This window comes from Hyalella azteca, unplaced genomic scaffold (assembly GCF_000764305.2).
Source record: "Hyalella azteca isolate HAZT.00-mixed unplaced genomic scaffold, Hazt_2.0.2 contig17328, whole genome shotgun sequence".
NCBI lineage: Eukaryota > Metazoa > Arthropoda > Malacostraca > Amphipoda > Hyalellidae > Hyalella > Hyalella azteca.
In genome coordinates, this window is record NW_025947115.1 from 77459 (window position 1) to 90123 (window position 12665).

General features: G+C 41.9%; 1 protein-coding gene across 1 annotated transcript; it reads right to left on the reverse strand.

The window, feature by feature from the left end:
* Positions 1 to 896: 896 nt before the first annotated feature.
* LOC108671134 lies at positions 897 to 10204 on the reverse strand. Its single transcript, XM_047885225.1, has 9 exons — positions 10183 to 10204; positions 9100 to 9200; positions 8714 to 8791; positions 6686 to 6882; positions 6328 to 6458; positions 5408 to 5506; positions 4295 to 4454; positions 3703 to 3827; positions 897 to 2905 (listed from the first exon to the last, which is right to left on the reverse strand). Exons 5-9 carry the CDS (start codon positions 6430 to 6432, stop codon positions 2768 to 2770), a joined length of 627 nt encoding a protein of 208 aa, XP_047741181.1. The 5' UTR covers positions 6433 to 6458; positions 6686 to 6882; positions 8714 to 8791; positions 9100 to 9200; positions 10183 to 10204; the 3' UTR covers positions 897 to 2767.
* Between the last annotated feature and the right edge of the window lie 2461 nt (positions 10205 to 12665).

Consider the following 12665-nt stretch of genomic DNA (forward strand, 5'->3'; position numbering starts at 1 on the left):
GTGTATATGTGGCGCGTGTAGCATTGTCATTGGTTCGTAAGTGTGTCATTCCAATAGTGGGTAAGCGCCTGCCGTTACCTGCGTTAGACGGAGTGACCATGTCAATGGTAATTAAGTAGCTTGTACACGGAGCCAGTAGTGGCAGCCAGTACAATTTTATGAGGTAACCTGTAACTAATTATCATGCTGCAGGTTTAGTGTAAAGGGTTACTGGATCCTTCACTTGCCAGTAGCGCCTAGACTCGGTATAGAGTGGCGGTTAGTATAGTATAAAAGTTGTACTGACCACTACTAATATCTCCGTGGACAAGCACTTATACAGGGGTTGGACGAAATAAGGGAATAACTGAACATTTGAAATCATAATGTGTGAACATGTAATATATATAGCAAAACTGGCATATCTTAATGTTTCTTTGTTTATTATTGGCGCTAATTGATATTTTATATTTTAACGATATATTTAGGCATTGTTGTTTCTACAACAATTTAAAAAATTTATAAATGACGAGCCTCTATCAGTTTCAGAGAGGCCAAATAGACAGTGCTCGTATAGTAGGTGTTAGTCACACTCTAACAATGCACACTTTGTATCAACCAATACCCGGACAATTGAGGCTGTAATTGCCATAAAGGTGGACCTACACGATTAATGCTAAAATATATGTTATGGATTTTTAAGGAGTTTCCCCTACACTGTTAGAAAAATTACCGTTAACGGTATTACCGGTGTTTCAGTGGCCGGTTGGTACGTGAAAAGAAACACCGTGTCTCCGTTTTTATTCTAATTTAACACTATAAATCCGTAAAACATGTGATAAAAACGGTGAAACAGTTTATTTTCACGGAGCGGCCGGCCACTAGAACGGCAGTGGGACCGTTTTTTCTAACAGTGTACTTATTCCAACCCTTGAATATACGCCTCCCTAAAATGCTAAAAGATCCTAATTGATTAAATATGCTGGATGAAATTGCTTTTATTACCAAGTTAACTTGGATAAGATGTTAAATTTTCGCATATTAGTGTGATGAAGTGAATGCCATTGGGAAGTACCCTTGACAACGTAAGTACGACCTGATGAGGGAAGTCTTGTCAATGATTGCCTTTAGCTTAAGAAATTCCGAAAACAATATAAGACTTGCTGTAAAAAATTTTTAAAATGAATTTTGTTTCAAAATAACAGAGCGTATTACTCATTTCTGTCAGGAGTTCAGCTGGAAGATGGCAAACAAGAAGGCAAGGAAAAATTGCGACGTGAACCCTATACCCCGCCTGACCAGGTCAGAGGGATAATGTATATGTAATAAAAAGCTTGTTGCTTGCTCGGGTTTGTTTCTCACTCGTGTCAGGTACCTTCCTTGAAGCGCTCCTGTTAACCATTAACATTTTATTTAAGCAAGACTAAATGGAATAGTTAATACATTAATACAAAGGAACGTAATCAAAGAAACACTAAATCTATACACTTGGCATAATGGATGCCCAATACTGGTAGCGGCTTGACAAGAGATCAGGACTCCCTCTTGATCCGAGAGCTCCCAGACGGGATCTTAAATCTCGACCTTTAATATTTAATCTGGTCTACGGCCCGCCCTCCAGAAGCTCTCACTGAATCCATGCAGCTCCGCAACCCTACACGTGAAACAAATTATATTTCAAGACTGACCAGTTTGTACGGCAAATACGCAATGACAATCACAGCTGATGAATTGATTTCTAATTTATGCCATATTATAACCAATCATTTGATTCAATACTATATTCGAAGAATAATTTTTTGGCGCAACTCACCGATAAAGGCAGTGGTTGCCAGCTATGCTAAAGTCACTATAGTGCGCTACAACGAGTTGACAATGCCGTTACATGGGTTGCTCACTGTATGATTACTGGCTTCCAACTGACAGGCCGCGGTCAATTCCTACTGTTGTCGCATACCATTCAGTGCCTTCTAGAACTTAAATTTAGACCCTTACAATATATACCGCTTCATTGCGGGAACTATAACTCGTAATTTGGAACACTTCCGCATTCGTGTTGCAATAGACGTTGAGATATAATAAATGAAAACATTATTAGAGTAGATTCATTTTTATAGAAAATATCGTAAATACTCGTTGAGATTCTCAATATATTAGAATGACCAGTCCAGTATGTAAAGATCTACACTTTGTCATTTCTAGCGTTAGGGTTTCGAGGAAATTTTGAAGGGAACAGATTCGTAGAGTACTAGCATGCCAAGGGTGACCATGATACCATGAGAGCCTGGGCCGGGTAAGTGGCCAGTGACATGGTAGCGAGCAACCCGTTCGACGAAATCAACCAGTAACCAGCGAGCAACAGTTTTCATGAGTGTAACCAGTACCATTGGAATAACCGGTAGGTAACCTGTGCCACTCAAGCAACCTGTACCTGTAACAAACCTTATATAGCGATTTAAATAGGATTATACTTTTCGTATAGTGAGATAAGGAATTCTTCATACTAACGGGAACAAAATTGCAGTTTCATAAATGCACGGTCGAATTTATTCCAAGCTAACATATGTTATCTCTTTGCTTCTTACGCTCCCAGAAAACATTAATCTGCGGTGCAGTTCTAATCTGGTATGGTTTTTGTAATTGTTTGCGTTCCTCCATTCAATCGAAATTTCATGTTTTTCGTACTGACACTGACATGTGCACCTATACATAGGAATGGCTTTCACTGACGTACACATTCATTCATAGGAATAGCTTTGCCAGCGCGGCTAGGAACGAGTGGAAGAGTTCATGTGAGTAGCGGATGCTTCTTGACGACGACTGGACAGAATTCAGAGGCGAGCCTGTGCATGTGGCTGCCTGACTGTACTTCCTTGTCTCGCGTCATGTAGTTGAAGAAATGCAGGCCCAGACTGTCCGGGTACAGCTGCAAAATAAATATATTGTAACAAGTAGCCACAGTAAACGGTGAACATTATCCTCTAACCCTGAATGTTGAACCTTTTGACAGGTATTGCAATGCAGAGCAGCATTGTATCTCTACACTAATATTTTAATGCTGCACTCAACACATTATTGAGCGTCATCATACGAATATTTCTGAATATTAAATATATATTTGATAGCTTGTCTAAGACATTGGTTTTGAATATAACTTTGTCTAGATCATCCGCAGTACTTTTAACAAAAATAACCTGAATGCCGTTACTTTTAATTAATCTGGAACTAGACACAGCACGTTCGTATAAGATCCTCAAAGCGGAGATGCAGACTCTCCAACCAGCGATAAATTTCTATGATATGAATGCTTTGCACATCACGACCATGAGAAAATAATTTTTCTCACTGCTTTTTTGTCTTGAAAATATTATAGTTGTTGTTCGCCGTGAGGAAATCACAGTTTTTTGACCGAGAGAATTTAACTGATGTTCTTCATCGTCAGGTATCACCGTTAGTTTTGGCCGTGAAAATATCCCAGTATTTTGGCCATTAGAATATTACAGTTACTTTAGGCCGCGAGAATGTCAACTTTTATTGACCGTGAAAATGCCAACTTTTTTTCTACTCGGAGAATTTACAGTTTTTTTTGCCTGAACAAATCACAGTTATTTTTTGTCGTGAAAATTTCACAGTCCAGAGGCCAGGTTGAAATTTCATGCACCAAATTTGCCCCCACAATCTCTACCCCGCGGATACAGCTCGTAAACTATGACCTATACTCACAGTTTGTATGGGTGGAGAAGTTTCATTCTTTTCAGGGCCAAGAAAAAGTTTATATGCCACGTCGTAGTGCACGGCCATGAAGGCATTGGACCGAAGTGCCACCCAGTCGCATTCCTCCGTCTGGTCTGCACATTTCAAGGGCGAGTCATCGGCGACTAACGACAAGTGATGGACGGCCACCCATGAGTCACCGGTGAGTTTATTTGGTCTAAATACTAGCAGGTTCAAGAAACAAATATCTCCAAAATATCGGATAACAAAATATTTGTATGATGAGTTCAAATTTATGAACAATAACGAACAAAATATTTAGTCCTAAAATATTCATGTAGAATTGTTATTGTTCTTCTATTTTTTTAAGTCTGCTCCTAAGGAGAGAAGGTAGAACAAAGCGACTCGGCCCATGGCACAGCAGAGGCTACAAGCGAGTAACTGCCATTAGGAAACATGCTAACGATAATAATTGGACACAAAAACCAGAACTAAAAAAATGCACAAAAATCAGAACTAAATATTACATTTACTCTACGTAGCTGCTAAAATCACGCCGTATAAACTTTCGAATTGAACATGGCAATGTATAAAAACTCACTGGAACAGGGGTTGGTTGCATTACAGGGTTGAATTGGTTGAGATGTTCGGTTGTGAGTAGCGTTCACGAGGCGATCTAAGCCAACGGGTTTTAGATCGCATCCCAGCAGTCGCGCCACGTCAGACATGGCCGTGGGCCCGTTGGCGGCCCAAGCTTTGCCCTGCAATCATCAACGAAATGTTAGACCGGCTACATGGGTCGAGATTCGAGCATAATCTTCCCATAATATTACCTAGTTGAGACACAGGTTTGTACAGGTCGTGTTATAATTAATTTTACAGGTCGTATTAAAAGTTGAGAAAATTTTCTAGTTGCGATAAATATACAAGTGTGAGCAATACACAGGCTGTGGTCATTGTAGAACGGTGAGAAATATACAGTAGTAATCAACAGGAAGCTGTGATCTACAGAAGCTGTGATCATTATTCACGATAGAACTTCTAGGAGGAAATTCCAAGTGTCATGTCCACCCGAGAATCCATATGTGCCTTATTCGCCACTGAAATCAAAGCAATGAGACCATTTCAGGACAATTTATTCGATATAAATTGCAAGTGATATATCAAGCAATGGCAAGTAAATTTGCCATTAATCTCCGTGTGCTATCACGAGACGAAGTTTGAAGTGATGCTGCGGCTGTACTCTGAGTGACGCTTAGGTAAGTGGAGCATTAACACGCGTGTTGTCAGGAAGGCAGTTTCTCACCGCACCGCCCGCATGGATCGCGATGATCCTCATGACGTCAATTGGAGATCATAACAAACCTCCAGCAGCAACATCATTACTGGGCCATGTTGACGTGGTTCAACACATGACCCTGAGCAACATGGCCCAACATGCCCTCACATTATAGTTGGCAGCAACATGGCCCAACATGCCCTCACATTATTGTTGATGGCAACATGGCCCAACATGCCCTCACATTATAGTTGGCAGCAACGTGGCCAACATGCCCTCACATTATAGTTGACGGCAACATGGCCCAACATGCCCTCACATTATTGTTGACGGCAACATGGCCCAACATGCCCTCACATTATTGTTGATGGCAACATGGCACCCAACATGCCCTCACATTATAGTAGGCATCAACATGGCCCAACATGCTCTCACATTATAGTTGGCAGCAACATGCTTCATGACCCTCAGCAACATGGGGTGGTGGCGCCGCATGCGGTGAATGGCGTGGTTCAAGTTGCCGCTCTCGTCGTACTGTAAGCATCATTTTTATTTCCTTGAGTTACTCCTGTGAAATATTTTCTGAGGAAGTCTAGAAGTCTATGTATAGGTTGCTAGCTGAATGCAATTTAGTTCAGTCACCCGTCAACTGAAGTTTCTGATTTTTGTCCATGTATTCTGGCTTATCGTAGTTTCTAATTATCAACTGTAATCTAAATGATGTTAAAAATTAGAAAGCACGGACTGTTATAAGACTAAGTAGAGAATTGATATCACTTGTTTGCTGAAATCGCAAGTTAACTAAAAATCTAAGAGCATAAAATAGTCCACAAGAATTAATATCTTTATAGAACACGTTACGAGATCGGCTCCATCGTCAGTTCGTGAAATTTAGAATCGTAAATTAGAAGTCACAAATTATTAAAATGAAAGCACAGAAGATAATTAAAAACCTAAATTTACAAAAAATAGATAGAGCTAAAAATATCTATCTATTCACAACTTCAAGGGGATAGAAGCACGGTATGTAGAACATTCCATATGCTATGTTCTACATACCATGCTATGCACGCTGAATTTAAATTTTCACGCAAGATTTTCGCGCCTAATGGATTTCCGGTAAGTTTGTTTTTTACCCAAATTAAGAAATTCATGTCGTAGCGATACAGTGAGGTTGTAATTATTAACGTAATTTATTGTTCTTTTCCATACTTCGGCCCTGCGTCCGAAGCTATGTCAAGCTATGCCAAGAGACGGACGTAGTATAAGTTTGCTTGAGGGACTATGAGGATGGTTTAGTTATATGCTATATGTTCCGCAATTGTTCCTATAGTATGAAGTTTGGCTTGCGGTACCTCCAGCGCGATGAAGTTGGTGGCGCCCACCAGAGGGCGCAGGGCGATGACGTCCATGTCCGAGTACAGACCTCCGAACTTGTACACCAGCGCCACGCGGCTCATGTCGCTCAGGTTGTGGATTTTGTGCGCTGCCAAGATGACAAAATGACCATTACGGTTGCGACATTGCTGCTGGATCCCAACGAATAAATGACTTGATGTTCTTGACTGTTATATTCACCATATCTGCCTTGGAACAGTTTCTCACTATGACAAACGTTAGATCAAAATAAATACATGCTGGTCCTCAAATTTTTTCCGGGATAGACACAAGTTATTACTTTCTTAACATCTATTCAAGTGAGAAGATACTCACAAGTGTTATTGAACTTTTTGGAGTGGTAAAGTTCTAGCAGCGGAGTATCCTTAAAAAGCGAGGTGAGGTTCACATGAGCCACCCACAAGTTCTGGTAGGCGGCCTGAAGTGCCTTCAAGGCTGCCAGCGTCGAGGGTTCTAAGGACTGAGCCGTCACCAAGAACCACACGGTTGCTTGTGGATTTACTTTGCAGTAACTGCAGAGATGAAGAAAAAAGTTAAGCAGTGGTTCGGTTAAGCCCTGTTGCTGGCAATGGCCGAGACCTGAAGCGTGGAGTCAAGAAGTGGACTAATGATGGCCTAGACGTTCTTGAAAAGTCAGGGTTAAGAATTATAGAAATAAAATAATAATAGCAGCAGTACCTTAGGAGCTCCCTCGCAGGAAAATGTTGATCTTGTTTAATAAAACCTGTTTGCTCTTGTTTAATAAAACCTTCTGTTTGATCTTGTTTAATAAAACCTTTCATACACCAACTCGACCTCTGTGTAGCCATATTGTATAGACAGCCTGCATGCTAAGTGAGGAAAATTCACCGACGGGCTATCGTTTGCTGGTGGAGACGACGGTCGTTTGCTCGCTATCACTCATAACTCATCACCATCACTAATCATCATCACTCATCACCATAACTCATCACTATAATCACCTCTCAAGCCCACAGAGCCCCCTGGGAGGCACGGCTGCTGCATGCGACGTCTCCATCAAGTAGACGTTGGACGCTGCGAAGTCTGGCACCACGTCCCTGGTGGTACGTACGGGCAGACGTTAGTACGTCGTCGTCTTGCCAAAAAAGTTATAACTTCATCGCAAAATTTACTATGGTACTATTTTGTACGAGTATTACAGTAGACCGCCGCCTTTGGTCTCGGGTACAACGCCATAACTATGACATCAGCCCATTCTTGCCTCAGATTCTTGACGTCCTTAAAGTCATTCGTTTGATACCTCATTAATGTCGAATGAACAGTCCCTGCTTGGGGAGCGCAGCCGTGTGTAACAAAATTGACTCGTAAACAGGCCCTGGGCCTAACGCCAACCATCAGCATGCAATATCTACACATAGCCTCAGATCAATGAGCTGTGGGTAACTCCGGCTAACAGTAAATCCGCTGTGCACAACACAGCCACTGCTTCACAGCGCCGGAGCCCAACTGGCCGGAGCGCAACAGGCCCTACCGTATCAGGCGGCGCAGGTTAGGTTAGGTTAGGTTAAGTTACGTTAGGAGTAGCTGTTGCGGTAGGGCCTGCTGCGCTCCGGCCAGTTGTGCTCCGGCCTGTGACTGAACTGCGCTGTTGTGGTGGGCACTTTGTGTCAAAAGCCGTGAAGATGCCCGGCTGCGTTACGCTCGGGAAGGTATATGAATCGCACTGTGGACTTGGGCTATGCTGACCTCTAGCTATCCACCCCTTGCTTGAACCTCCGTTACAAATAAATTTCTCAAAGTCTATTCTTCTCTCAGACTCTAATTTTGAAGACACAATCGTGCTCCTGATGCAACAATTAACCCGATTTGGGGGTATAATTTATTTCTTTTGCTCTACTCCTGGACCACAACTCACGAGTCAAACTCCAGCAGTTTTACCGCAGAAAAATTAACGCGCTTTACTGCGTCTCTTGCGTCCGCCGCCGACGACAGGCTGAGCGGAGCGCTGGCAAAACCTGCCCGTGAAAAGTAGTTCTAATTTTGCTGATGAAATTAAAGGAGTTGAAAAACTTGCTCGCCCCAGACTACTTGCCCCAGTTTACCGTGAGTATGTCCCAGTTTACAGTGAGCATGTCCCTGTTTACCGTGAGCATGTCCCAGTTTACCGTGAGCATGTCCCAGTTTACCGTGAGCATGTCCCAGTTTACCGTGAGCATTTCCCAGTTTACCGTGAGCATGTCCCCGTTTATCTGTATGCTAGTGCATATAGATATTTCCCGTATTCCTGACCTGTGTACTCGTATGTGCTTCTCAGCTTACCCGTACACGTGCCCAGTTCTCCCGTACACGTGCCCAGTTCTCCCGTACACGTGCCCAGTTTACCGGCGTAGTACGCGGCCGACGTCAGCACCGCCAGCCCCGCCAGCGTCAGAAGCTTCAGGCGGTGCGACAGCAGCGAGGCTGACGGGGAAAATAATTGTGATAATTGGGGGGATAAAAAGTGGGAGCATTGTGAGGGGAAATCATGGTTTTTATAAAGAGACCAAAATTTGCAAAAGTTTTAGGGGGAAAATAACATTTTAATAAAAATATCAGCAATTGTTAATTTCATTAAAACTGACAAAATGAAAATTTTAATTTCGAGTGATCTGCGACAACGATGTACTTATGCTGATTTGAAGCTAGAGACAGCAAGCATTTACGTATAATGCATGAAGCATTTGCATTGTTTAATGAATTTATATATAATTAATGTCTTCATGCAATACCCATTGGGCGGGAGACTTTGTTGGGTTTGATGTCGTGTTGTGCAGTGCGGGCCGATGTCGCTGCAGTGCAAGACCGGCAAGATGGATGATTCCTTCCAATACTGCAATTTGGAGCTCATTTTAATCTTTAACTGCAACGTGATCCCTAAGGGCGTATTGTGATCCCTAAGGGCGTTGAAACTTAGCAAGTTTCTGTATTTTTTTTGTAGATAAAAAATCCGTTCGTGTGATGTTTAAAATTTTTTATTTAAGTTACAAAAAATGTCAATAAAAAATTAAAGTACAATAAAAGAAAAAAATTGAATTAAGATTAAGTGAATGATTGAATGCGAGAAAATACACAGACACACGCTACCGTCACTTACACACTTACACTAACATTTCTTCCATAACTCATTACAGGCTGGGACCTCATAACTCATTACAGGCTGGGACCTCATAACTCATCACAGGCTGGGACCTCATAACTCTTTACAGGCTGGGACCTCATAACTCATCACAGGCTGGGACCTCATAACTTCTTACAGGCTGAGATTTATCAAGTGGCTCATAATCCTCTATTTGGAAATCACTTTACCAATTCATCTGGTCTGTTTATTTAGAAAAAAACTAAATTCCTTCAAAAATTTCGATCCCTAATCCTATTTGTTAGGATAAATTCCACCTGATACCGCAAGTAATATCAATACCCCAAATATTATAAGTGGATAAGTCCTCGACTATAAGCCAGTGCTCCAGCAGTTTACTCTGCCATTACATTTGAGTCGGTGAAATTACCGTTGGACCTTCAGCCGTAGCTACATGGCGTAGCAGAACGAATAGAATGATATCTGCATCGCCTACGCAGTCGATCAAAAGATAATCCTTTTACACTCGTGAGAGTTACTCTAACGCAACTGCCATCAGTTTTTCATATTTTTTTACACAAGAATTTGGAGGAATAGTCTTATTGAATGTGTTCGAAAAATGAAATAGAGTTTCACTTCAAAATTTTCAATTATCTTTTAATGAAAACGAATATGTCGAGCAAAAATTTGTTGGAAGAAGCTCTCCAACAAGCGTATGTGGAAAAAGTTAGCTTACCGTGCGAATACAACTGAGCACCTCCGCATCAAACAGCGTTCAAGACAGTAACTGATCGATTCCCTTTAGTTTGAGGGCGATCACAAAACTCACAAGTGTTCCGCGATTGTAAGCCACAAAACAGGTGTGATATCTCGTGTTGAGCCTCTTTCATATTGATCGTTGTGCGCTTCTACGCTCGACCAGAGGTAGTAGTAGTAGAATAAGTAGAGTAGGAATAATAGTGTACTAGTGCTTATGTTATTAAGATATTTCGCACCAAAAATCGAGAAAGAACAGCGCCAGTAAGGCGGAAGGTTACAATTATTAAAACTCACCATCCACAGTCGGTCTATAGTAGGCCGGTCCGCCGTAGCTGACAAAAAAGATGAGCCATTAACATCTCAGAGCAACGAAATTACAAGGAGGGACAGGTGAAGAGCAACAACTGTAGAAATGCAATAAGCGCCCGTACTCTACCAACCTGTTCTTATGATCCTACCTTCTTGAACGACAAACTTATTCTACGTTGTAACGTACCTTTTGAATAAATTCACTCTGAATCTGTCCACTGCCCAGTGAGCACCTGGTATCATTTCCTTCCTAATTCATGAGGTCGCAGTCGCCCCAGCACGCTTAAACTAGCATTCCATTAACAACAACGAAGGAGGGACAGGTGAAGAGCAACAACAACGAAGGAGGAGAGTTCGCACTGATACCCCACCGTAGCCACACCAAATTTCGTTATCTCCAGCCTGCCTGTCGCTGCCGCCGCTATTTCACCAGCATTCAACCATAAGTCTAAATTTCTTCCTTGTTCTGTGATTTATCTATTCCTTGGTTTGAGTGCCCGATATTCTTTCGTTTTGTTTATTTTGCTCAAATCTATGCTTAATTATCGTGTGCGATGCTTCAGACTTCAATTGTTTAATTTATTCAAATTCAACTTCATTAACTCAACTTTAGGTAGATGAGGCTCCTACTAGAGCTCTATTTTTAGAGTTCACACCGAATCGCTTAACCTTTATTCTTACTTCTACGCACCAATCTTCAACTATTCTTACTTCAATTCCGTCTGAAGCATCCACCTTCAACTGATTTCTTCTTTTTTCTATCAATGCAATTCTTCCAAAAAGTGCGTTAGCACACTGAGTGGCATTTAATCTCAGGTGATTATTTAGTTTACTTTAACCTCGTTTAAATTTATTGCTTTAAGTTACTGTACGCTTTTACTTTGTTTTCTATGATCTTCATATTCAAAATAACTCAATTTTCACAGTATGAACCGCAAACCTAGTGTGTAGCTGGTGGCGGAGCAGCAGCCGCGACTTACCTGTTGCATGCCGATGTACTACAATTGACGCTGTTTCAGCACTTCATTATCTCTTGGCTTAACCTTTTGGCGCAACTGAAACCGTCCCTGCTCAAGGAATTCAGCAAGATTCCAAGCTTGAAGTCAATATCCAGACTACTAAATTCAATAAATTTTCTCGGAAGTTTTATTTGCTTCACTACCTTAAAGAAAGATACGACTGTATGAAATTATTCACTGCTGAAGTGTAGGCCTGATGTGGCCTGTCGCCGATTCTTTTCCTTTTCGTGCCTTGTTCACAGAAGATCTAAAATTATGTCATTTGACCGAATCTTTTCATGACTGACGATAGTTTGAAGTAGCTACTAGACTTCCACCGGGTTCGATATTCGGAGCGAGAAGAAATTTTGTCGCGTGGAGAAGTTGCAGCGCCGTTTTTTTAGTTTATAGCTGTGGCCCCTGGTGTTGGTTCTTGTTTCGAATTCTAGTAATCCTTCGCGGACCTTGTATAAACCATGAGTATACTTGTATACTTCAATGAGGTCCCCACGCAGACGTCGATAATTGAGGCTTGGAAGCTTCATAATCTTCAATCTTTCTTCATAGGAGTTGTCCTTCAAGCCTGGAATTATCCTTGTTGCACGTCTTTGAACATTCTCTACTAAATTTTTGTCCTTTTAAATCTCGGTGACCACACAACGTTTCCAAACTCTAGATTCGGGCGCACGGCAGCAACAAACAACTTCTTCATCGCTCCTGCATATAGGAACTCGTATGAGCGTCTGATTAGTTCGAGAAGTTTGTTGGATGTGTTAGCTTGCATTTCAACATGCTTAGAAAATTTCAGCTCCTTGTCGACATAAACTGTTAGTGGCTGCAGGCGTTCACGTGGCTGTAGCTAGGTGTGTATGCGACTGCAAGCGTTCATGTGGCTGCAAGCTTTCAGTTCGCTGCAGGTGTGGCTGCGAATGTTCATGTGGCTGGATGTATTCATGTGGCTGCAAGTGTTCAGTTCGCTGCAGGTATGGCTGCGAATGTTCATGTGGCTGGATGTGTTCATGTGGCTGGATGTATTCATGTGGCTGCAAGCTTTCAGTTCGCTGCAGGTATGGCTGCGAATGTTCATGTGGCTGGATGTGTTCATGTGGCTGGATGTATTCATGTGGCTGCAAGCTTTCAGTTCGCTGCAGGT